Here is a 26,066-nt window from a genome sequence, read left to right on the forward strand (position 1 = left end):
TACTCACATTGGTTGTGTTTTTTTAAAACTATGGATATTTTGTCAGTAGCTTTTCACGTTAATAAAGTGAAGAAATATACGTACTATATATATAAAATTTTAAAAAAATTAAAAAGTAATAAAAAAATAAATAAAATTAAGATATCTGGGAACTGTTTTTTTTTTTTTTTTAAAATATGTCTTGTTTAATAAAGGCTTGTTGACCGTCTCAAACTACAGTTGTGAACTATTATTTTGTATTGAATGTGGATTTATAAACATGCTTATCAAGGAAAAACTTGATGCATGTTTGATGCTACGATTTAAAGATATAACAAGGACGATACTATTGTTACCCTGGATACTACTGTAGGAACGAAAGGTTGTTTGAATGTCAAGTGTTGTGCTGCCCTCTTGTGGCAAACACACGGACACACAACTGCAATTAGTGTCTCGAAATAATACTGCATAACCATTGTGTATGCAGTACAGTACTAGCACACATAATAATTAAAAAAAATATATATATAAAACGACTCCCGTGGGGACAAATGGATAATGAATGGATGGAGATATAAATCGAAAGTGAACAAAAGATGGTTGCGGAAATAGAATTAAAATACTTCTGGTGCGCCAGGTGAATCACATTTTATCCCTAGAGCTCCCCCTGCAGTTTGGGATGTTTAATGTGGATCTTTGAAGCTTTGTTTTGGCTCCTCCCCGTAGTCAACCCAGCTACGACGGTGAAGATGCAAACCACTTGAGAAGGAGTTGCACATATCAAAACCGAATATAATAGAACTTTTTTTTATTTTATTCGAACAAAGGCTTATTGTTTATTATCGCTGTTTGACTCAGGTGATTGGTTTTGTTCTAATACCAGAAAAAACGATGTTGCGAATATGAATGTGCCCAATATATTCCAGTCATTCATTTTAGTTTGTCAACAGGCGGTTCGGGAGGTTCGTGGCGGGATGAGAGGCGACGAGCGACTGGGGAAGGAACACGCGAGACGGGAGTGATCCGTGGAGGAACATGAAGAGCGGCATGCCTGGGATAAAAAGCACTTTATTCCTTTGTTTGCACTATGGTGAGCTATGTTACTTTGTAACGGATTATTGAGTGTGCATTTCCGTGCACATTTCCCCACTCGGGTCTCGCGCATTTGCATGGCGGTGCACCGATGCACTTGTCATATGATGCAGCCATTTTAACGACAAGGATGCTTAGCTTGTTTTTCTTGGACTCGGGTTTTATTTGGTACGGATTCTGCAAACAGAATTTGGTGACTGACTGTAGCATGGGCCCAATCATGCTTTGTTAAAATCTGCGTCACATTTCACAGATTTTTTTTTTTTTTTTTTTACAAGGGCCAAGATATTCCTGCACTCTTTGAATTATTTAAAAAAAAAAAAAAAAAGTGAGAATCAGCTAATTTATAAAATGCCGTTTAAATGCATTCGGGTTTTTTTAACATTTTCATTTATGTATATTTTAGATTATAAAGTCACATTATTAGTCAAGTTTTTATTTATTTATTCTTTGGGTATTGGGATTTATCTTTAAATAGTTGCCCCTGCCCTCCATCTTGGCTGGCCTGTGTAATCCAGACAGCGTGCAGTATTGTCCCAAGATGTGGCGTCCCTATCAGTCCCAGCTCTTGAGTCCTATGTTAATTAAGTCAAGTCAAGTCAAGTTTATTTGTATAGCCCTAAATCACAAGCAGTCTCAAAGGGCTTCACATAGACAGAAATTGACAATTATTCTCAAAGCATCCCCTGATCTTAAGCTCCCAAAAGGGCAAGGAAAAACTTAAAAACCCCTAGCAGGGGGAAAATGAGAAACCTTGAGAAGGGACCACAGATGGAAGGATCCCCCTTTCAGGATCACCAGGTTGAAATGGATGCAGAGAGGGCACAAATGATACAACATGAAAATCAATTAAATAAAAAGTGGATGTCCATGTCACAGCAGAGGGCTGCCGAAAGGAGCCCTCAATTGTCCTGGCAGTGCTCTTCGAGGAGGTTGAGCTGCAGTTCCCCTATCCTGAATTGGCCACGAGAATCCAGATAGCCGCTGTCAGCATGGGTACCACCTAACCACCTCCCCGGCCGGGGAGGGGGGAGGGAGGGGGTGGAGAGGGAGAGAAAACAAACTCCAGCCGAATCGGCCACTACAGGTTAGTTAAAGGCCATGTCATAGAAATGTGGTTAGAAATTAGGTCTCGATCCGCTTAAGCCTCCCCGCTCATCCCCCGTGTCATATCCACGGGCGTGCCGTGGTGACGCAGAGCCTTGCCCAGATGCGTACACACCCACGTACACACACGTCCAGTCTTTCAGGTTTGTTCAGGTAGTAATCCATTTTAGGTGAGGTCAAAGGTACTCGCTAAAAAGCACTAGGCATCCAGCGATGGTGAGTTTATTCCTCTGCTTCCGCCACTGCTGGCAGATTAAGATTAAAATCCCCTCCAAGGCGGGGAGCCAAAACATGTGTCCTTCTGAACGATGTGAAATGAATCAACATTTAAACAATGTCATACAAAAATGCAAAGAAAGCGTAGTGGCAGCTTCATGTTTTCTGTCTCTTCTGGTTTCCATTCATAGTGCTCCAGTACGCGGCACCCCGAGAGGTGACGGTTCCCGAGGGGCCTTTGTACCGTGTGGCCGGCTTTTCCCTGTCCGTGCCCTGCTCCGTCTCCGGCTACGAAGGCCCGCGCATGCAGGATTTTGAGTGGTTCCTGTACAAGGACGACTCCAACGGCAAGCAAATGGGAGTGGTGTCCACCAAAGACAAAGGCTTCCCTTACGCCCCCTACCTAGGGCGGGTGAGGAACGGGGAGGTGAGGGTTGACCGGGACTCGGGCGACCACGTCCGACTAGTGATGCAGAGGCTACGCACCGACGACCAGGGCAAATACGAGTGCTACACGCCCAGCACGGACAGCGTCTACCTGGGGTCTTACAGTGGCTCTGTGGTCGTCAAAGGTAAAATATTGAAACGGGCCAAATGTGCACATCTTGTGTAAGACCGCGAGCAGCAGAAACCCTCAGTTCTGATTGACACTGTTCAAGAGATATTGATTTTCTTACCAGGCACACTATTACAGTTGTTAAGTGGCTTATTTGATTCTGCATGGCGTGAGATCTCTTGGGCAGTTTAAACCAGGAAGTCCACATCACTATCAAGATGTAATCATCGTTCCCGTAAAACAGCGGCCAAACTGGTTACATTTTTCCAAAGGCTTGTTGACAACAATGAATGTTACATTCTAGCTCAGAATGACACTGGCACTCATTTTCATACTGATGCTATTACCGAAATGAAAAGTAATACATTGCATCCATTTTACATAAGGACATAAGACTTCAAGGCAATGATGACGTAATTTGCTTTACACAAGGTACCTCAAACGTTGTTTCACATCATTAAAATTACAAAATGGACAAGCATTTACAAACTAAAGAAACAAGTTTGAAATGACTGCTTTTGTCTCTTTTGTCCACACGTAGTGATCGACGACACACTCCAAATCAGCCACAGCCGCTCCCTGACAGGGCAGCCCCTCCCGGAGGGCGCCGAATTAACTCTGACGTGCTCGGCCAGCATCAACTCCAAGCAGCTCACCCACCTGTCCGTCACCTTTGGGAAGCGTGACGGCCAAGCGGGTTCGGGTGGCGCGGCGGGGCCGGAGCTCAGCTCCGTACGGGAGATCATCTCCATTGACAAACTGCTGGGCGTTGTGCCCGGACGCAATTACAAGAAGCGCTACGACGACGGCGACATTACACTGGAGAAGCGCAACGTAGTGGGCGGACAGGACCTGTACATCATGAAGATAAAGGTGCTGCAGACGGAAGACACGGGGGCCTATTTCTGTGAGGCGGCGCAGTGGATTCGGGACCCGGACGTATCGTGGCAGAAGATTGCACACAGGGCGCTGGACATCGGCAACCTGACTGTTACGCCGCTTTGTGAGTACAAGTCACTCCTTTTCTTGAAAGCCCATTGTCATGACAGAAACGGAACCGCCTAGTATGGACAGTAATTGTTATTCCAAACGGTTCCGATTAAAACGCTGCAGTGGATGGACCAGATACAAAGGAAGAACATTTCTGAAGCCACAAATCCCTCAAACTTTAATGGGAATGAGCAGGCAATCATTCGTTCAAGCTAAGTACAGGAAATGGAGACTGCGGTTCACACAGGCTTACTCAGAGAAGCATTTCCTGAGGCGCATCTCAATTTCTGGATGAGATGTTTAGGTGGTAGGTCCAAAATTTCAAATGTCTGTGTGGGTGCTACATTCCAACTCAAATTGGATATTTCATAGTGTCGCCAAGCTTTCACAACAGCTCGGAAGACATAAAAAGTGAATTGTAGTTGAGGTATGTGTTTTACTTGCATGCTACGATTTGTACGTGTGGCATGAAGTCAGCCTGGGCTTGTAGCATTTGTGGCTGCATTGGACTCGTTCCAGACTACCAAATCAAGCCGTGGCTGTTTGTTTCGTTTTTGCCTGCAGCTTGTTTGGCTGGCAACTGAAAGTCAGTTGACAGCTGATCGCTTTCCCGGATGCTCCTTTCTTCAGCTCACCAGGCCAGTTTAGGGGGCTCAACAAATGCCGTTGAGAATCCCCCTGACACGCTCCAACCTCAGCTCTTTCTCTCTCGTTGACGAGCCGGCTGAATGCGCTGGGTCGATACCAGCTGGATGCCGGCCCGTTGCCTCGCTGCGTTGGCTTACTTTTTACGCCTGAGAGCTTTCACACAGGATTAAATATTTGCTTCATCCACTTTGCACTTATCGACACTTGGGATTTGTTCTTTCCTTCAAGTTTTGCTGTCTAACTACTAAAAAGTTAAAAGGCCACAAAGTAAATGTATGTGTTCTTGGAAGCCCCTTTTATAGGTTGTCTGGGATTCAGGAAATGTAGGTCGTATATACAAGCGTAGCCTCCCTCACAAAATGTACTGAATGGGAGTTGAATCAGGAACAATGACTGCATTCTGTTGGGTGTGCGCGCTCATCACCTTCCTCTTTTGTTTGTAAAGACAATGCGTCATTTGTAATGACTGGTGGTTAAATGAGGACTGAATATCTGCTCACCAGGATGTATTTTCACAAGTCAAACAAATAGGTACACCTGCACAAACAAATGACGTCCAGTCAAAACTGAATTTCGGGTACAGCTCTTGAACTAGAAAAAAGAAATTTATGTGGTGGATACTGGCAAGCGGCTGAAAAACTGCTAGTCTGTGCGCTAACTATGTCAGCAGGCTCGCTAACCTATTTTCTCGCATTGAGTTGATTAATGCCATCTCCTCTCCTCTCGCCCAACAGCCGAGTCTCTGAGCGTGACGTCCACACCCCGAGGGGAGGTGACCTTGCAAGTGGGTTCACCTCTCCTCCTGACCTGTGAGGTCAACGGACTGCCTTCCGACGTCAACTCTGGCCTGCAGGTCCAGTGGATGAAGAGAGGCTCTGCTGGTGGCGAGTTCATCGGGTCTGGAGGCGTGGAGGTAAGGCTCACATCTCGTGCTGTTGGAACCAGGGAAGTCATGAATGAAATTGGGTCATAATTGATTACTTCCTCTTCTCTAAAAGAACAAAAGCAGATGAAATAAATATTTCATGTTGCTAACAAAACCTGCATTTCTTAGAGCTGGATTGTTAGCCAGTCCCATGACTTCTCACTTAGGAATGGGACAAAAGTTACTCTTTGAAAGAGTTTTCGACTATTTTTATTTTGGTCATATCAGGTGGAGGTGGCCAAGATGAGCCCGGATGGCGTTGTGACCTGGGGCGACGACGTCAGCCGAGCCAGTGGTGGCTCTATGGAGAAAGTGGCGGAGGCAAGGTACTCCCTGAAGTTGTTCTCGGCCCGGCCCTCCGACTCGGGTGTTTATCGTTGCGTGGTGAGCGTGTACGCCGGACGCAGGAGCCCCGCTCCGTCTACGCCCGCGACACTCACGCAGAAGTCCGAGGGAGTCACGGTCAATCTCAAGACCAAAGGTGAGATGCCACAATTGATGTTCTGTTGTGTACCAAAGCAATTTTGTGATGATCCAAAATAATCTCATTGTAATGAAATTACCAGCAACATCTTTGAAGCTTCGAATATTTTATTTCCCGTAGATGTTGTCGTATCAGCGGAGGCCCAGCTGGCCCGAGGCCCTCTGTTGAAACGGGGCAGCACCATCACGCTCCTCTGCACTGCCACTATCACCACCACTGGCCCCGCCCAGGCCCAGGTACAGTGGTTCCGATGGCCCATCCTGGAGCTGCGTACCAAGTCGCCCGAAAGCCCCACGCCTGAGCCGACCGAACCCAAACTGGTCGCCGCTCTCACGTACGACGGCGTGGTGGAGATCTACGTCAACGGCAGCGAGGTCAGCATGGATCGGCTGTCGCCCGTCCAGTACCGGCTCCGGGTTCACGCCGCCACTGTTGAAGATCAAGGCATGTACGCGTGCCACGCTGAGGCCTGGGGGCAGGATCCGCACGGAGGCTGGTACAACTCGGGGGTCAAGGCTGAGTCCAATGCTGTCACCGTTTACTTGTATGCCCGAGGTAAGACGCTCATGCTACAAAAAGTCCAAACAAAAGTAAAACTATTCCCTTTGGGTCCTCCTTAGTTGCTGACCTCCTCCTCATCCCCCTGGTGGTCGGCGTGTCGTCCGCCTTGCTGGTGGGCATTGTCATCATTGCCGCGGTGACCTGCTGCTTCATGAAGCGTCTGGCCAAACAGCGAGCCCGGAGGTAGCCGCCGGGACGCCGTTTCGAGTGGATGGCCGTTGGGATGCCAAACCTTTTCTATTTGTTGTTTTTATATGGTTATTTTTTTTTTCTTTTCTTAAAAACGTGTTACAAAACCACCGGCGCGCTCTCCATTTGAAGCCAATCTCCATGTCCCATCAGTTGTTGTTTGTGCTTGGGTGACCAGATGTTGATGTTCCTCATGAACTGAAAATAGTTGCTCTCCATCTACATGTTCTTTCCCTAACAAGCCACAGGAGCAGCTGAAGACTTGCCTCAACGGGAAACAAAGACACTTTGTTACTAATGAGATAGTGATAGCACTACATTAAATACACTCAGCTAAATCTTGTTTGCAAAGAAGCTAACGCTTCAAATTACTTCTTGATGACTCAGATGAAAAAAAAAAAAAAAAAAAAAGAAGAAATGGGACCAAAACCACTTGGTGTATTTGCTCAAGTAGTGGCTGTTTATTTGATGAAAGTGCTCGGTGTTTTTCTGTTTTTTAAACCCAATTCACATGGATACGTTTGGCAGAAAGAGTTCGTCTTTTTGACTTTATTTCATTATTTGGCGTTTGATTCCGAGTTTTATTTGTTCCAGAGAAAAAGGAAAATAGAAAATCGGGGTTGTAGTACCAGGTTGAAATAACACCCGCATGACTATATGATGTGGTTCACTAAATATTCTGTATCATTTTCTTGAAAGTATGACTGAGCCTGTATTATTTTTTTCTAAAGACACTACTTCATTCCCATATGTATGCAATTTTTCCCCAAACAAGACTAATTTCGACTTCATTATCATAGTATAAAGGATTTTTTTCTCTCAAAAAACAAAAACAAATTTCATGTCATGTGACTTTTTCCATATTATCCCATTTTGTCCAGAGAATCCCTCTTGAACTATTTTTCCTCCCCCCAAATTTTTTACATATTTTTGTATAAAAAGAAACCATTTTCTTGTATTATTAAAAATACTTTAAACTCCCAAAAGTCTGACTTAAATCTCATACATGTATAAAAAAAAAAAAAAGTGACGTCATTCTCAGGTACATCAAGATCGTTATTTGTCTAATTGGTCTTATCTTTCTTGATAAAGTGTGTCAAATTTCGATCTCTGATATTATCCCCACAAAAAAGTCTTGTATTATTTTTTCTCTCTCAACTTAATTTCATAAAATGATGCTAGTTTTTCCCGAAAAGAAAGTTGTCAAAATATTGAGTTTCTTTTTCTTAGTTACATAACGCATATTATTTTCTCAACACAGCTGATGTGTACAAGGCCACTATTTGAGGAAATTTACTTGTTTCTTTGTGTTTACTTGATATTGTCTTTTTTTTGTTGTCGTCCTGCATGGACACTTGAAAACATGAAGGATGAAAATGAAAATGAGCCTGCAATGGAGAAAAAAAAAAGTCTTCTCTGCTTGTGCTGTATATTTTGGCATCTTCTCTTAAAACCTGATTATAAATGATGCTCACGAACATTTGAGAAAAAAAAAATGCAGCATCCTGAGCCACTTTGCTCTAGATCAAACACTCAAAGCTGATTTTTCACAGCAGCTCGCTCCCTCCCTCCCTCCCCCACCCACACTGGCACAGATGCGTGAGCACGCATTGCCTGGCTGGACTGTGGGTGATAATCCCACTTTGGGATGGCACAGCTGAACACGTAATGCAGCAAACCCTTTGCCTGGTATGCTACAACTGTCCCTGAATGGTGCTTTTGAGAAATAAAACAACCATAATGCGTTTGTCAATTTTGCTATTGTGTCTCACTCATTGGTGTTCAATGTTGATCTGCTGTGTGAAAATGTCCTGAAAAAGCACAAATAGTGTGCCTCGGGTATCTTCTTTTTTTTTTTTTATCCTCCCAAAATGTATACTGAAGAGATTTCATCTTTTTTTTCAGAAAGTCTTAATTTTGCTTACAGTGTTAGTGCACCTGATATGATGCATGGTGGTTTTACTCTGTTCCTGAATGCATTTTTAAAAATGTGTCATGGTGCTTTTACCAAAATGAATAATAAACCACTCTGCATGCATCACATGCTGCACTGTCTCCCTAGTGTGTCTTTTGGGACTCTCTTGGAAGAACTACACAACTAGGGTTAGGGTTTAAACTAGGGTTAAGATTCCAAACTAGGGTTTCAAACTAGGGTTAGGGTTTCAAGCTAGGGTTTCAAACTATCCAGCCATCCATTTTCTGTACCGCTTTGTCCCCTAGGACAGAGGTCCCCAATCACCGGGCCGCGGACCGGTCCGTGGGTCACTTGGTACCGGGCCGCCAAGCCGCAGAGGAAAAAAACATATTTTTTTATCGACGATCAATTAATTCAGGTCAAGACGCTCGTCCCTGTCACGAGACAAGTTTCCCCGGTCGAGCCTGCAAAGCTAGCAAAAATTTGTAAAAATTAATTTTGAAAAATATAAAAAAATTGGCGATTCTCTCCCAATTACATCCGTCGGTTCAGGTCAAGACGGGTTAGGGTTAGCGTTAGTTGTATCATTGTATTTCATCGTATTTATATACCGTAATTTTCGGACTATAAGTCGCTCCGCAGTATAAGTCACACCAGCCATAAAATGCCCAAAAATGTGAAAAAAAACATACATACAGTGCCTTGCGAAAGTATTCGGCCCCCTTGAACCTTTCAACATTTCGGCACATTTCAGGCTTCAAACATAAAGATATAAAATTAAATTTTTTTGTCAAGAATCAACAAGTGGGACACAATCGTGAAGTGGAACGAAATTTATTGGATAATTTAAACTTTTTTAACAAATAAAAAACTGAAAAGTGGGGCGTGCAATATTATTGTCACGGGCCCCCGTGCTCAGTGTGATGCTGGCGGAGATTTTGTCGCCAACACGTACCACCTGAGACCTCTGACAGAAGAAGTCCAGTAGCCAGTTGCAGAGGTAGGTACTGAGGCCCAGCTTGTCGAGTTTGCAGATGAGTCGTTGTGTATGTGTATGTATGTATGTATGCATGTATATATATTCTAATTACCTTTTGTGAAATAGCAACAAGTTAAACCTTAAATCCTGTTATGCTCACATACTACAGTGTGTAAAACTATACTGTATATAGAATGTAATAAGAGAAGCTATGTGTGTTACAGTGCATGGAGAATTAAGAGCGTATTAGTGTACATAGCATTACATCACTAATGCAAACACACTTGCATGCACCCACACACACAGAAGCTTTGTGACAGACGATAAGAAGGTTGATACGGCAAAACCTCACCCACAGTGGGATTTTAATTTTGCGGGAGTGTGTGTGCGTGCGTGCATGTAAAAATGGTCATCATATGATGTTAATCTAAACCGAATAGGAAACACAATGACAAGTCATGCTTTATTCTCACAATGTGCTTTGATATTAAACAGTACATTTCTGTTCTGCACACTCTTTGTAATTTTAGTGTATTACATATGGGAGCTTCTAGTATATACAGTACATTTGGCTTAAGAAAACTTGACAGATAAGCAAACAGTCATGCAGCACCATCTAGAATCAATGCATATTTTTCTAACATTAGACATTTGTTCCGTCGTCACCATAATTTTTCATAAATGTATCATGGCCTTTGGAAGATTCAGGCAGATGAATGATTGATCATTTGTTACAATGGGATTTTTTTCCTTTTCTGCGAAAGAATCATACATCTTTTAGATTGCAATTTTTGTCCTCAAGATAAAAACTATGACTATAAAATAGTCTTTCCATCCAACTCACATATCATGCAAGATTACAATTCATGTCTGCTGAAATCAAAAATGTAATCTTGTATAAATTTTTAACTTGACTTTAGTAAATTGAAACTTCCTACTGAGAAAAGAATTATATTAATCTTGTAAAATTGTGACTGAATAATAAATAAAACCAATACAGTATTCTGGTAAGATTCAAACTTGAAAAAAAAACATTATAACCTATTTTCTCTGAATCCATATCAAATATATACAATGTGTCCGCACCATGTTTTTTCAACAGACTTTACAATATGGTCCAGATGGAAACAGGACTCCCCAGCCCTTCTTTTGAGTGATTTGAGTAATCGTAATGATGTTTCCCTCCTTCTTGACCCTCCTCCGCAGTTCATCTTTGGTAGCCGCACGACCAGGAGCGAGGTGTCACCAGCTCCCAAAAGCTAGTCTGTACACAAAAACAAACAAAGAGAGCCTTTCTAGTAACATCATCCCCAAATAATCCTATTTTAGATTCATATTAGCATCTTATATTTGAATTTCATTGTAGTGGTAGCGCGCCGCTGGACGCCTCAAGCATGAATTGGGGGTCGGCCGTACTTTAAAGGAGTTTAAGCACGCCATCTGGCCAGTAAATCCTCCGCTTCATCAAACGCTGAAGGCTTTCCAAGGTTAAATACCGGACATGACATTGTGTGCCTCATACGCACATCATCTGGCTTTAAAGATATAACCATATTGATTTTTGGACTAACGATGATCAATAATGGTTCCTAAACAGTGGAGTTCACATCACTGAGCAGTAAAATAATTATTACCTCCACAGGTGGTGCTTATTGTTTTTTGGTGTTGTTGCCACAGATGGGAACAAGTAAGGGAAAAAACAAATAGAGATTCTATTGCATAGTATCATGAGATTATATTTTGTTTAAAAAAAATATATATATATATTCTCATTAAAAAATTGCCCAACAACTTTCTTTTTTGTCTTCCCGAAATCCAGTAAATGATGCGTTAATTTTACGAATTGCAGTGCGTGCATGTGTTTGTGTGAGTATTTCATACCCCGGTGCGAGGACAGCGGACTTGCGCATACCACTCCTGACAGTAGAGGCACACCTGGATGCCTTGACCCAGGAAGAGACACGTCCACATGATGATATTGAACACGGGACTCTGACGCTTATCGTTCATGGTGAAGTTAAAGACAACTGAAAGGACAAGACACATTTTCTACATGAAGATATGATGTGCCCCTGGCGTGCATACACTAGCTTGCCCCTTGATTAATTGAGTTTGTGGGTTACCTCCAAAGAATGCAAAGAGGAAAAACATGATGGGATAGAAGAATCCAAAGCCCATGGCTAAGGCGTACTCGTGCACCACGGCCGACACGATGAAGACGGACAACATGGCAGCTGTGCGGAACTTCCCTTTTGACAGCTGCCAGGAACGAGGATGGAAATAGGAAACAAGAAACTGACTCACTTGGCCCTCAAACGACATCAGCATTTAACTTCATAGAATTTGAATAACTTGAATTTCCATTACCATTTACGATTACCATAACTTGAATTTCATGAAATTAAAAGATTTTCCTTCACAAACTTAAATCTTGTGAATTTAACTTATTACCCCAAAATTTTATTGACTATTTTTAATGTAGAAAAAAAGATCCCTAAATCAGAGATACCCAACCACCGGACCGCCAAGCCGCAGATGAATTAATTCAGGTCAATACGCTCGTCCCTGTCACGTGACAAGTTTCCCCGGTCGAGCCCGCAAAGCTAGCAAAAATTAGTAAGAATTAATTTTGAAAAATGTAAAAAAATTGGCGATTCTCTCCCGATTACATCCGTCGGTTCAGGTCAAGATGGGTTAGGGTTAGCGTTAGTTGTATCACTGTATTTCATCGTATTTATATATTTATTTATATATTTATTATAAATGTTTTATTTATTTATATAAATGTATTATTTATTCCTATAAAGGCCAGTCCGCGAAAATATTACTGACACGTAACCGGTCCGTGGCGCAAAAAAGGTTGGGGACCACTGCCCTAAATGAATGATGTATGAACTATAGGAGCTGGCTTTGCAGAAAGTAGAAATTAAATCTAAACTTCAGTTCTTGTAACTCTAGGAGTAATATGACTTTAACCATGACAAAATGCATTTTTATGTCTCCCAAAAATCCATTATTAATCTTTTAAGATGATCTCATGTAGTGCCTTACCCAGAGGAAGTCCCTGTAGCCATAGTAATAGAGCCAATCGTGCACCACCACGTTCCACGTGCGGTAGTAGTTTGCAAAAGACGTCGAGTTCCACCAGTCCTGCGGCACAAGAAAATATTCATAGCTGCCGTGTAACCAATTTCCACATACAAGTCTATCCCCGAGGGGATCAGAATCAATAACGCTTATAAAACACAAACTAATATTTAACAAGTAGCGTGTTTCTTTTTTCATGCTTGACTCAACGTTTGGATAGCAAAGACAATCAATAATAAAGGTCTCGTTCTCACATTCAAGCATGCATGGTGAAAGGGTCAAAATCAATCGAACAAAAACAAATGGTTGACATTTCTTTGACAGAAAGTTTAATGAGTGGATTTGTCCCTCTCACCCAGCGTCGTTCGAAATCGAGAGGGTTATTTCATTATCGTTGATGTGCTGGTGATTTGAAATATAGCTAAGGGGTGTATTGATCCCAAAAAAGGTGAGGGGGGGGCGTGTTGGATTAGTTGATCCCTCAAACCAGTTATTCCCATTGGAGCAATGGAATTTGATGAAAGTGGATATTAGAAGGTCACTGCTGTTTACTAGATCATTTTTCAAGTAATTATTTGATGTTTTTTTCCTAATGACGGTATTGCTGACCTTGTAGAACATTCTGTCAGCAAATCGGAGCAGCTCCCCGAAGAGGTTGAGCCAGCAATGCAGGAAGGCGAAGAAGCACAACAGCAGGAGCATGATACCTGCAAAACGGTTAGTCACATTTTTAATCTTTTCTATTCAAATGTCATGCTAATCTCATAGAATAACAATATGTTTCAATTTCCCCAAAACATACAAAAACAATAAAGAATTGCTTTCTTTTGAATAACCCAAACACTAACCCAAAAGTTTCAAACCCAAAAGGGCTTTTTGACTGTTGAGTCAGCTGTGTTGACCTCTACTGACTCTTTCCTGTGAAGTAATGCTCTTCATTCTCATGAAACCATAATACGCTTTTCAGAGTTCTGTTGACTTGATCGACTTGCATAAAGGCACAGTTAAACATTCACTGACTCACATTGATAAGAGATTATGGAGAAGTTGTGATTGTTTGGCTTCTGGTGGACATTTGTGAGTGTTTACAGTGCTGATAGAAACCTGGCAGTATGGAGTGGAACACGGCGAGAACCATTGCTCGCTTGCTAAACGGTTGTTGGCTCTCCGATTTGAAAAGGGGCACACACAGGCGCACCAGGATGAAGTAGCCATAAAAGAGGCAGCCCAAGATCTGCAGATAGCACGCTAAAATCAAGTACGGAGCCAATTGTGACTTCAAAGTTTAACAGCATACTGAACACAACTCACCATGGTCACCGTGACGCTGACGTACTTCCATCGAATATGCGTGCTCCTGCAAGAAAATACAAAATAGTATTGTACACGAGACAACACAAGCATGCCCGCTTCATCTATTATCAACCCCATTCCAAGCACTCCATCCTATGAATAATTCATAATTCAATTCAACCAAGTTGGTGCTAAATCACTACTTTTATATTAGCCATGCTTGGTTGAAATCTTGGGGGATTCCAGAAAGAGCACAAAACTAACAAATAGGTGAGGACCGAATCCCAAATATGCAGGACAACATTGACGTTTTGATAATACAGGTTGCAGTGTTTACTAGTGGTTAAAATGGCTGCCTTGAGGTCATGAGTTACGAGACGGGTTCAAATGTGCGTGTGTAGAGCTTGTATGTTCTGTCCTTGTTTGTGTGGGTTTTCTCTGGTACTCGATTGTCCTGCCATCATCCAAAAATGCAAAAAGCATGTAAAAAGAGATGGAAGCCATCTTACCTGGGATATGATTCCCTGTAGATGAGAGTAGGACAGAAAAGGAAGTAGAGATAACTAGAACATGTCGGGAAGCAGATTTTCTCCCCTGAAACGCAAAATAAAATAAAATAAAATAAAATAAAATAAAATAAAATAAAATAAAATAAAATAAAATAAAATAAAATAAAATAAAATAAAATAAAATAAAATAAAATAAAATAAAATAAAATAAAATAAAATAAAATAAAATAAAATAGGCATGCAGGTTCTCGCCAGTTTGAAATAATTTACACATAATAGTGAGGGTAGTTGGAGACCAATACTGTCACCTGGTGGCTTTTTATAATATTGTTGGAATAAGATAACAAATATTGTGTAAAATAAATGTTTGCATTGGTGAAATTATTTTAATTATTTTAATGCATATCGTATATCATATTGTATTCGACAAATTCTGTTGTAACCAAGGTTATCTTTCCAAGAAACCTTGACAGTGTATTGTGCTATTGTTTTCAACACTACCTTCTTTTGGAGCCTTCTTCAGAATGACGGGGACCGATTCCCTTATGAACGAGTAGCTTTTCATCAGGAATCGAATCTGGAGAAAAAAGAATATAGTATGTACTGACACACATAGTGGGAGAAATTGTTATTTGACTCCCTGTTGATTTTTTAAAGTTTTCTCTTGGACAATGAACATGCAAATGCAGTATATATACGTATATATATGTCATCTTCCTATTACAGAATGTCCACATTTTATGGAGTCCATTTTATCGCTGACCTTGATGACACTTAATGTACATCTGTATATCAGTTTAAGTAAAGTGCAACTAAAATGTCGGAACGTGTCATCACAAGTGCAACCAAAACAAATAAGTCGATTAGATACATATTGCCAACTTTATCTGACCTTTTTGACTTATCTTGTGTCAGGCTGACTTGCCAACAATTCAGTTTGGTTATAAAACAATGTCATAAAGAGACCTACAACACTTATCAAGCCATTTAATCAATCGGAGTAAACCCGCTGACCTGCTCGAGTACAACGATGAAACGGGAGGCCGGTGGCAGCTGGTACCGCACTACCACGTAGATGGGCAGCAGTCCCAGAACAGCGGTCTGGAGGGCCGCCAGGACCAGAGCTGTGCCCAGAGACAACCCCAGCTTGGAAGCGCAGCGGTGATACAAAGAACCCCAAAAGCGGAGCGTGTTGTAGGGAACCAGGAAGGAGTAGAAAAACATGAGCGCCCACACCCAGGTGACCGTTCCCAGCTTGCCAAAGGCGTAGAAGAGCAGGTCAAACTCCAAAACCAATCTGGCAAACCGGAATAAAAAGTTGATATTATTACAGGGAACAATTATTTTTAATTAGGTAGAGCTAATCCAAACCAAGAAAAACAAAAAGACGACAAACTAAACCAACTAATAAGTTAAAACACCTAGTCTGGAATCAAGTTGGTGCTTACCAGCTCAGTGGCCTAGTGGTAGAGTGTCCGACCTGAGACTGGAAGAATGTGGGTTCAAATCCCGGCCCGGTCATACCAACGACTATAAAAATGGGACCCATTTCTTCTCTCCTTGGCACTCAGTGTAAAGGGTTGGAATGGGGCATTAAATCACCAAATGATTCCCGAGCTGCCCTCTCACCCAGGTGATGTATCAAAATCACACGGAGCTGGGTTAAATGCAGAGGATAAATTTTACCACACCCAGATGTGTGTGTGACGATCATTGGGACTATAACTTTTTTAACTCAAGTTAAAATACGCTTAGCTAAAAAAAGGCAAACTAAATTGAGCTAGGCCAATCAAAACAAGGAAAAAAAACAAAGTAAACCAAGTGAAACACAACACAAAGGACAAAAGTAGGTATCTCCAACCCAGACAAACAGGCAAGATAAGACAAAACCAACTAAACTGAGAAACTATATGGGAAACTAAGCTAGACTATAGATTCAAAAAGAAAAGTAGCCAAGTTAAAGTCCGCTAAGTACTGACTAACATATTGACTCTCAGCAGCATGCCAGAGGATGTGTTTTTAATCCTTGCAGATCATCTCCCATTTTTCCCCCAACAGTTTTCCCACTTGACATTCAATAATATCAGGGTGACTGTATCGAACAAGCCCATAGGTGGGCAAAACCTTTTATTTGCAGAATCCCAATTGCGGACTGTACTCTAATAAATGTATTTTATTTTTAAAAAAGGGGGGAAAAAAACACTTCTTCTCACTGACCTGCCCCGGTCGATGTAGTCCACAGCCAGAGTGCTCACACAGAAGATGAGCAGCACAGCTACAAACATGTGGTAGATGGTCCTGATGTGGCTGATCTCAAACAGCTCGCTGGCAACAATAGGAAACTTACTTTTATTGATTTTCACATCCAAACATGTCCACCAGAAGACTAGTTTCTATATTAAAATCATGCTTACTCCAGCAGTGACGCTCGGTCCATAAACACTTTGCCATCGTCCATTCGGTGAGCACTAAAATATAAGACACGCTCGCATGTTTCAAATATAAGAAGTCAATCTCAGTGTTTCCTGTTCCTACTCACGCATGGCAGAAAAAATAATCTTAAATACATTTTAATCTCCATTGTTTGTGGTAAATATGTAAAAAGGATGACCTCGTCTTTCCATTGACTGAGGAGTGGACAGGGCCGGTCAAGGCCTGGTCGAGAATGTCACTCAGCTGATCCTGGACCTGCTGCAGGATCTTCACCTTCACTTGCTGCAAGGTACACATTTAAATGTTAACCTAAAAATGATTTGGAATATTTCAGGGTCATTTATTTTGAGTTTACCTGTGCATGTTGGTGCCACTGTGCTATAGCCTCCATCTTTGTACACTCGCCATTACAAGCTGTGGGGGAGCATTTTTGCATATATTCAGCCAGGAAAAAATAAAAGTGTAATTTTATTCAGATGATTAAAACACCGAAAGAATTCCAATGTCAATGAGTTTACATGCTAAATGCTAATAAAACTTCATCCATCTATTTTCTATAATGGAAAAAAACAATTTCTGAACAATATATGTTTTAAAACTTCAATCATTTATTGCAACTATTGTATTGATATATAACCACTCTTATTGTGTCAACCAAAAGTGAGAATTGTTATCACTTTTCTCTTATAGTAACTCATCATGTAGTATCATACCAGGATTGGACATCTCATCCAGTGTATGGGCTAAGACGCGCCTGCGTCTCACGCCATTAGCGTTAGTTGGCTGTGGGGTTGCCATGACGACCGACGTCTGCCCGTGGATTCTGTTTGCGTAAGAGTAGTAACGGTAAAATAATTACAGCATACATTTAGATGATGTGTCATTGTTGGGACTGTGACTCAACATAGACAATGTCCAACCAAAAAAAAAAAAGTCAAGGGTTGTTGAACTGAGGTAAACCTCAGTGCTTTTTGCATAGATAAAAGCTGTTGTTATCAGGATCCAGTTTCAGGTCAATAGTAGTAAACACGCATTAAAGCGGATGTTTCCAAACTCATCTGAAAATTACAGTTCACATTGAGTTTTGCTTCTCGAATATTTATTTTCTTGCAGTTTGAATGGGAAATATGGTAAAATATATATATATAAATAAATAAAATGAACTGGTAAATTGAAAATGTATTTATTCGCTATTTTTCATTTATTTATCTCTAAAAATTGTTGGTTAACTTTTTTATTTTTAAATTACAAAAAAACTTGCATGCAGTTTTGTATTTTGGACACAAATCTGAATTTGGGGCAGCGACATTACAGCCAAGATACTGGGACAAGCAATTTCTTGTGCAGAAAGATTAAATCATGCAGCGCAAACATCAGATTAGAATTGAATAGCTGTCAGTATACAAAATCAGCTGTCCTCGGACAAATCTATCTTCTCATATTGGGTAGACATAGCCTCCAAAAATGTTTGGAATAAGGCTAGTGACATTTTATTGTGCTATATACAAAATCGATGTCAATCTCCTATTTCAGAAAATGTCTTTAAAGTGATGATAGAAGCAACAGACGATTACATTACTGATGCCACTTTTTTTGTCAACATCAATATGTCATCTTTTCTAGCTACTCACAGTGCTCTGATCTTGGGAGGTCCCTCGGAGTGGTAGACAACCTTTTCACCCGGCGCCTCCTGCAGAGAGCTTTGCTGAAGTGTGTCAGACTGCAGTGTATTAAAAGTGAATTTCTTAGCCACTACTTTGCACTTTGCCCTTTTGGCTCCTGGCCCTGGCTTCTCATCCAGACGCACCAACCACAGTCCCCAATAGGTATTGGTTGTATGAGGTCAGCGAGCAGATTGCCTGAAGGAGTCACAGTTCGGGGATTGTTTGTGTGTGACTGCAAAATGCTTGGAAGTTTTCCAGAAGGAGAAGTGTTGACATTTTACCTTTATCTAATTAACACTACTGGGTGCAAGTATGTATATCAGCAGCTAATTACAGACACCAGCAGGCAGAATTTATTTGCTTGCTCTGCTTATTGATTGCTTGCTTGCAACCATGTTGCTCGTGGCTGGCAAACAGAATACAATCACATTGTATACACTCTCAGTCCTTTGTTTTTATTGAAAGGAGATTGAATCGGAGGACAAGTGTTTTTGTGAGGTTCTGCTACAAAGGGTAAAGCTCCGCATGCACAACATCACACGGCAGAAAAAAATTGCAACAATACAGCAGGGTACAAACATACAATTTGTCACCATTTCTTTTTTTTCGTACTTCCTCAACATTCATTTGATTCTTCTAATTCTGCGTATTTAATGCTACGGTAGAACATGTGGCCAGTATTTTTATAAAGAAGACTGAACACAAATCAATGTCGTTTTGCACATTGTACGCTTTACAATCACAGATCATGTCAGGATGCAGCTGTTTTGCTATATTTTGTTGTTATCGATGAGAAGTTGAGCCCATTCAACTCATGGTTACTATAGGTTGTGTCAACACATTGCAATTGATTAAGCAAAGTTTACTTCAGTTCACACTGGGGCATCGCAAACTAAACCAAAAAAAAAAAAAAGGCAAAGTTGCTGAATAAATTCACATCCATCTTCTACATTGCTTATCCTCACTAGAGTTATGGATGTGCTGGAGTCTATCCCAGCTGACCAGGAGGAGACAGCCCGAACTGGTTGGCAGCCAATCTCAGGGCGCACATAGACAAACAGTTCACATTTCGAACTAAGGACAATTTATAGTCTTCAATAAATATAGCTAGAATGTTTTGGGGGAGGAAAACCGTAAGGCCAAGCCGAGATTGAAACTCCCAACCTCGGAATTGCAAGGAGGCTATGCTAAATGCTACTGTATGTCACCATGCTGCCATAACGAAACAGCATGCAATCACAGTATCGAGTAAAATAAAGAATGAAAGATAAACAAAGCGGAAATTAATTAAAAAAAATGAAATTCCAGAGGAACCATTGTAAACTACTTTTATACGTATGCATAAGTTAAAAGACTAAACTGAAAAAAACAACAAAATGATGAATAAAACTTTGAATGAAGAGAATCAATTGAACAACAAATCCACAAAAGTGATTAGAAAGTTGGGTACATAGTGTAAAGGCACAACAAACATAATTAAAAAAAATAATATTAATAATAATAAAGTGCTTCATGCATATGTTAAGCCTCACTTATTATTATACCATTGTAATGAATCCATTGAGAACTTGAGTGGGCTGACTCCATTTGTATCATTTTTTAATGTTGCTCTGATGAATCAAAAAGTGCTGATCGTAACAATGGACTTCCGTCTATTTGTATAAAGTGGAGGTGAACCTGGATTGAAACAAGCATTCATCTAAAACACATCCTTTTCTGCACTAAAAAATGAAAGAAAAAACAACTCTGAATCAGCATACACGAGTACGGTCTCAATTGATAATCTGCACATTTGAAGTCTCTTTTACTCAGGAGGTTAAAGCTATCTCAAGTCGTCTGGTAATAAATGGGGGCAGTACACCATCCCATCCAGCAGATAGAGCTCTGGTGAAAAAAGTGGTATAGACACAGTGCTGATTTGATTGGATTTTTTTAAGTGTTTTTTTTAAAATAACTTTTTACTTTCCATTCCTGCCTGTTCTTCCCATTCATTCTTTGATGTTACAAACTCTTGATTCAGTCTAACAAGTGACGTGATGGGAAGCCATTTATCAATCCTCGCCAATGCGCCCGTAGACTCACTTGTAAATACAACTATAAATATAATAGAATACAGGCAGAAAAAAAAAACCCTACATTTTCATTTTAATAATGCCATCAGTTTGTGGAAAAGGTCATTTGAGAATATTATGATTGACACTTTTGATTGAGGTGAGCATTGTGAACCTGGCAGCATTTCAGAATTCGCATTTGGGAATATTTGATATATGTATGTATATATTCTTTGAACCTTCTGACAAGGTAATATAAACACAAATCCAACCACACTGGCACACACATATGCACACTGCAGGGTGTACGCTCTAAAACATGCATTCATTCAAGGCTAAAAATAGACCCAACAGATGCATAATTCAATCCTCTGAGTAACCACAATGACAAGGTCCAGCAAAGAAATTTCAAATTACTATATTCTCATATATTTTCTATCTTTGTATATATGTAAAAATATGTAGTTTTTTTCACTCAATATTTTTATTTTTTAGCACATTTACCTGCAGGGATTTGGTGGGGACATAGAGTAGTACACATTAACATACCACCTGATAGAGTTGGTAGAAAATCAGACGGTGGAAAAAAAAAGTCAACACGTCAGTATTTGCAGTCCTATATTTCCTCATATAGTGGCCGTGTAAAGTGAAATTAAAAGTTCAAAATAAGATAAAAATGGTTATTATGCAAAAAATGGCAACCAGCGAGGAAGACTGGGCCGAACTACGTTGTGTCGCTCCCCAGAACACAACATTGTGGAACAACCATGTGTCTTCTGCCTTGCTAATCGCCATTAAAGTCCATATCACAAAACAGTAATAAGTGAGGCTGATTAAGTAACAATAAAATGTTGAGTGAACATAAACACGCACAACATTGTGGGGCGACCACCCATCCAAATCTATGGGAACATTAATCACTGTAGTAAGGGGTGCTATTTGAAGAAATATAATCATGATTAAAAAAAAAAGAAAGTAAAATAAACACAATAATTGGTAAATAAGACAAACAGTGCCAACTAGCGGTCACCTCCAGCACTGCATATTTCATTTTATGTGACATGCATTCCTTTGATATTACAAAATAGGAAGAGGAAGATGGAGGCATGTTTCAGCAGGTGAGGACAAAGCTACAAAGACGACGGATCTGCATACAGATTTAGATCAAGAAAGAGAGAGAGAGAAGGGGAAAAAGAAAAAGAGCACCGGTGAGTGACATAAGAGCAAAGCAAAAGGCAGATGGCAGAAATGAAGAGACGCTACCAAGTGAGCTCACTTCCCCAGGAGAAACGTGTCAACCGTCATTTGCGGTTGGCGGGAAAATGGTGAGGTGTATTTGGCATGTGCACGGAGCCCTCTGGGGGGGCCACGTGCAGCTTCCACACAGTGTCAAATGCAGCAAAAAAAACTTCAGAAGCAAACTTTGGAGCAAATTCATAAAATGTGTGAATTAACATTAACAGTCAATCAATTCTATTGTGAAAATAAATGTGTTTTATACACATACACTGCAAACGATTGGTGCAGTGCAGAATGAAGAACAACGTAGGCTACAACACAAACATGCTGTGCTATTCAAGCACTCAAGAGAATAGATGTGTAAATGGCTTCTGGAGGGCAAAGTTGTCAACGACGACTGGTCACAGCCAAATAAACGGTAAAGACATTACTCAGGAGAGCTAAAGATTCCTTACCTGCTAGTTTTTCTATTAGGTGGCCTCCAGAGTGCAAATTGTCCAATTTGCTCAGGTCCCGATTGTCACAGATGTCGGCGGTAGATACGCTGTTGTTGTTCATACGCATGCTAACCCATGGAGAACAAACACAATCATCATCATTATCATCATGTGATGAAGCTGAGTGTGACCCAGTGAGGGAAGCAGATCAGTGATTGTACAACACAAGAGGTGCATGCTGGGTAGACGGGAATGTGATCAGGTGATTTATCTATGAACTAGTTGATTAACTAGTTCTCATCTTACCTGTTGTCGTTGATGTCTGTGGTGTTCCCTGTGGACAAATAGAGGTGTGTGAGGGGCGGCTGCAGGCTCGTGCACAGTGAGCAACAGTGTCACATGCATTTAAAATCAACTTCCTTCAATATACTTAAGTGGATTACGCAGCATGCGCATCAACCACATTGACTGTTGACTCAAAAGCGCAATGACATCCCACAGCGGTATATGACCAGTGTGCCGTGCTGTGTTTTTACCACTGAGTATAGTTTGTCCTCCAGATCTTGAAAACGTCAACTTTGTTTTGCTCTCGGTGCTACAATGATTGGTTCAAAAGTGGAAGTGACCAGCTGAGGGACTATAGAAGAAGTGTGGATCAACAACATCTAGAATACAAGTGCAGTTATCACTTTTGCAAACTGGCTGAATGCAAAGTGACTTTAATTTTAGATGGAAGGGAGAATTAGTACCCAGCTAATGTTTTTATTTGTTCATAATGTTCCCTGACACTCCCGCGAAATAACAAGCCTCGTTTATTTTCCATCAGAGTGTTTTTTTAGATAATCATCCAAACTTTTAAAGGTCAATGGTCATTTTCAACATTAGCAGAAATGATTACGATGACATTTTCTTCTTGAACTCCCACTGACTACAGAATCTGGTTTACATCATGTTATTTATTATTAACTAAACACTAACAAAAAAGCACTGCTAACGCATTATGGCTGCAGTCCGTGAAGAACAATTGAGTAAATCTAATTAACCGGGCGCTTGCAGGAGAAGTACCCACTGCACTTTGTCTCATCTTGTGTCCGTGAACTACTTGGAAAGAGAATCATCGCCATTTTGGCTTCTCGTGGTCTTGGAAAAGAAAGGTGCACTTTATTAGGTAGAAAATCCCAGTCGAATAACTTTTAATAATGCTCAGCTCAGATGGATAAAACATTCTTATGGGTGATTGTGGGTATTTAAATGCTCTCGTATAGCTAAAAAAACGTTGAGTGTAATTTTATTACACTGTACCTAATGTGGGAACGACAATAGACTGACTCGTTGTTATTCATATCCAGAGCCGTCATAAAATTTCCTGGCACTTTACATTAATGTAATGAATCTCATGGATGTCCAGATCTCTCGACAATCCAGGCATTTGTGGGCAAAATATGGCAGATAATGAAGCTCTAAAAGCCACCGGCGAGCTTCGTTTCATGAAATGTACCAATGGAGCACTTTGGAGATACACCGTGCTCACAGTTTTTACTGCTCTTATTGAAATTCACCGCACACGAGTCCAAATATATGCATCGAAGGGAATGGAAAGAAACAGGACACTGCAGCACAGCTGTGTCCAAAATGCCATATCAACAATGTTATTTATAGTCCATTTTTAATTGATAATGTCAGAGGTATTAATTTATTAAAATACTGTGGCATCTCAATATAATCCCTAGATTAAAAATATTTTTTGGGCATCTTTGGGACGTTCAATTCTGTTTACTATTGCAATTTCTAATAGCCTAGCTACAATACACAAAAAAAGCTAAATCCAGTTCCAGCGTGCCAGCTTTGCTTCACTTTTGACTGTTACTGAGCAACCACCATTATTTGCTCAGAGCCAGACATGGACCGACAGAGCCACTCTTATCTGTCGCCTCCAGAAGCCTTTGCCAACCTCGTATCATGGACGTCATCCATGAAATGTCTCTGGGTGACGTGCATTTATTGCGGCAAAGTATGGACTCTACCACATTGGTCACCGCGACCAAAACAAAAAAAGGAGGCAATGTTGCTGTGAAGAACTTTCTGGGTGAGACTCCCGAGACAAATATGACTTAACCGGCTCCGTGAGGTTGGAAGCTCACCGTTTTCTGAATCGAGCATCTCGGCGGTGTTGGCTTGGCGAGGCGGAGGCCTACAAACAGCGAGAAGAGAAGCACATAAGCATTCACAAAGTCTTCAGCTTTGATTTGTGCATCAGCAGAACACAAAGCCACGGGAATGTAACAGTAGGCAAAAAAAAAAAACACAGTACACATTTTGCACAGTCAGGGGGAAAAAAAAAAACTGCTTCGCTTTTGTGTAAACGGGAACACTTTTAATGACATTCAAAAAGAAACAGATAAATGCAAGGAGCATATTATCCTTTAAAAAAATACAATTAAATAAATCACATCATATATATGTATATACATATATTAAATATAAATATAGAAGTATGTATGAATGTATGTACATATATACACATAGTACCAATCCAGGCGATTTCTTGTTTTATTTTTGGTTTAAATAAATAAATAAACTAATAAATAAATAAACTTTCTCCAATTGTCATTATGGGGTGAAGTCAGTTCTTGATGCAATAAGGCTGAAACGGCGAAGCGCAGTAAACAATTTTCCCGGTAAACACTGTAACAAAATCTTTGTGGAACGACAATCGTTTGTTTTCTTTTTGAAAAATAAATGAATGCATAAGAGTTTAACCAGGACCAGTTAAAAGGGTGTGAGTTATTGTGCAATAAGAAATCCTCAAAAATATTGCTCTGGCTCCATTTGGAGAGCTTGCGAGAGGCTGTTTAAAGGTTGTTGGATGTTGCTTTAGCCCTGCACTCGTTGCTTCTGTTGTTTTTGTTTTTCCATTACACTCACATTTACATCGGTGTACTGAGCTGCACACGATCTGTTTATGGAGTTAATGTGTGTCAAGTGTGAGGCCGTCACACCTGTCCCTTACTCACATGGCCGGGGCATTATTTTGGTGGTCCAAGCCTCCGGCGGGTTGATTCTGACTGGTTTCTGAGGCGGAGCTATCACTTTCTGGTGCCAAGGCAGCAGCTTGTGAAGCTGCCGGGTTGCTGCGGGGAGCATTGGAACCCATTGAAACCGGGTGCTCGCTGAGGCCGCGGGTGAAGATGGCGTGCGTGGGCGAGTGGTGACCGGGACGCACTGGCTTGGCTGTTAAAGATAAAACATGCTTAGATTGACATTTGTAAAAAGAAAAATCCCCATCAATATATGATGATAATGTACAGGCACATCTGCTTAAACATATGCCCGGCGTGTCGTTCACTTGATGATAGATAGATAGATAGATAGATAGATAGATAGATAGATAGATAGATAGATAGATAGATAGATAGATAGATAGATAGATAGATAGATAGATAGATAGATAGATAGATAGATAGATAGATAGATAGATAGATAGATAGATAGATAGATAGATAGATAGATAGATAGATAGATAGATAGATAGATAGATAGATAGATAGATAGATAGATAGATAGATAGATAGATAGATAGATAGATAGATAGATAGATAGATAGATAGATAGATAGATAGATAGATAGATAGACAGACAGACAGACAGACAGACAGACAGACAGACAGACAGACAGACAGACAGACAGACAGACAGACAGACAGACAGACAG

The 26,066-nt window shown here is 40.7% G+C and overlaps 3 protein-coding genes across 4 annotated transcripts in view; 1 reads left to right on the forward strand and 2 right to left on the reverse strand.

Moving 5' to 3' along the window:
* Nucleotides 1-676: 676 nt before the first annotated feature.
* Nucleotides 677-8,795, forward strand: igsf8 (immunoglobulin superfamily, member 8). Of its 2 annotated transcripts, none has more exons than XM_061291280.1 (8): nt 677-837; nt 930-1,069; nt 2,586-2,966; nt 3,492-3,953; nt 5,323-5,501; nt 5,742-5,994; nt 6,118-6,552; nt 6,618-8,795. In XM_061291280.1, the coding sequence occupies exons 2-8, from the start codon at nt 1,015-1,017 to the stop codon at nt 6,743-6,745; spliced, it is 1,893 nt and encodes a 630-aa protein (XP_061147264.1). In that variant the 5' UTR covers nt 677-837; nt 930-1,014; the 3' UTR covers nt 6,746-8,795. The 2 variants fall into 2 exon arrangements, with proteins under 2 accessions (XP_061147264.1, XP_061147265.1); XM_061291281.1 differs by having other exon boundaries at nt 683-837; nt 919-1,069.
* A 1,283-nt stretch (nt 8,796-10,078) lies between these two features.
* soat2 (sterol O-acyltransferase 2) lies at nt 10,079-18,915 on the reverse strand. Its single transcript, XM_061292384.1, has 16 exons — nt 18,595-18,915; nt 17,677-17,786; nt 17,319-17,377; nt 17,142-17,245; nt 16,945-16,998; nt 16,748-16,855; nt 15,545-15,827; nt 15,032-15,107; nt 14,531-14,615; nt 14,040-14,085; nt 13,833-13,962; nt 13,338-13,435; nt 12,693-12,791; nt 11,765-11,900; nt 11,523-11,668; nt 10,079-10,905 (listed from the first exon to the last, which is right to left on the reverse strand). The coding sequence occupies exons 2-16, from the start codon at nt 17,759-17,761 to the stop codon at nt 10,849-10,851; spliced, it is 1,566 nt and encodes a 521-aa protein (XP_061148368.1). The 5' UTR covers nt 17,762-17,786; nt 18,595-18,915; the 3' UTR covers nt 10,079-10,848.
* Nucleotides 18,916-20,789: 1,874 nt separating this feature from the next.
* The window catches only part of kif5ab (kinesin family member 5A, b), a 43,150-nt gene continuing 37,873 nt past the window's right edge, over nt 20,790-26,066 (reverse strand). The window contains exons 25-28 of the mRNA XM_061291336.1: nt 25,369-25,585; nt 24,496-24,545; nt 22,661-22,688; nt 20,790-22,482 (exon numbers count right to left, since the gene is read on the reverse strand). Of these exons, the coding sequence (XP_061147320.1) occupies nt 22,305-22,482; nt 22,661-22,688; nt 24,496-24,545; nt 25,369-25,585 (473 nt within the window). The 3' untranslated portion in view covers nt 20,790-22,304. The remainder of the gene's footprint in view (nt 22,483-22,660; nt 22,689-24,495; nt 24,546-25,368; nt 25,586-26,066) is intronic.

This window comes from Syngnathus typhle, linkage group LG11 (genome assembly GCF_033458585.1).
Source record: "Syngnathus typhle isolate RoL2023-S1 ecotype Sweden linkage group LG11, RoL_Styp_1.0, whole genome shotgun sequence".
In the NCBI taxonomy this organism is placed as follows: domain Eukaryota; kingdom Metazoa; phylum Chordata; class Actinopteri; order Syngnathiformes; family Syngnathidae; genus Syngnathus; species Syngnathus typhle.

Coding starts and splice junctions, on each gene's coding strand:
- igsf8 (XM_061291280.1), top strand. CDS start 1,015: ATGAAGAGCGGCATGCCTGGGATAAAAAGCACTTTATTCCTTTGTTTG. Junction 5,502..5,741: donor TCGGGTCTGGAGGCGTGGAG/GTAAGGCTCACA, acceptor TGGTCATATCAG/GTGGAGGTGGCCAAGATGAG. Junction 5,995..6,117: donor GGTCAATCTCAAGACCAAAG/GTGAGATGCCAC, acceptor TATTTCCCGTAG/ATGTTGTCGTATCAGCGGAG.
- soat2 (XM_061292384.1), bottom strand. CDS start 17,761: ATGGCAACCCCACAGCCAACTAACGCTAATGGCGTGAGACGCAGGCGC. Junction 15,828..16,747: donor GACTACATCGACCGGGGCAG/GTCAGTGAGAAG, acceptor CCGGTTTGCCAG/ATTGGTTTTGGAGTTTGACC. Junction 12,792..13,337: donor CTGACAGAATGTTCTACAAG/GTCAGCAATACC, acceptor CTTGTGCCGCAG/GACTGGTGGAACTCGACGTC.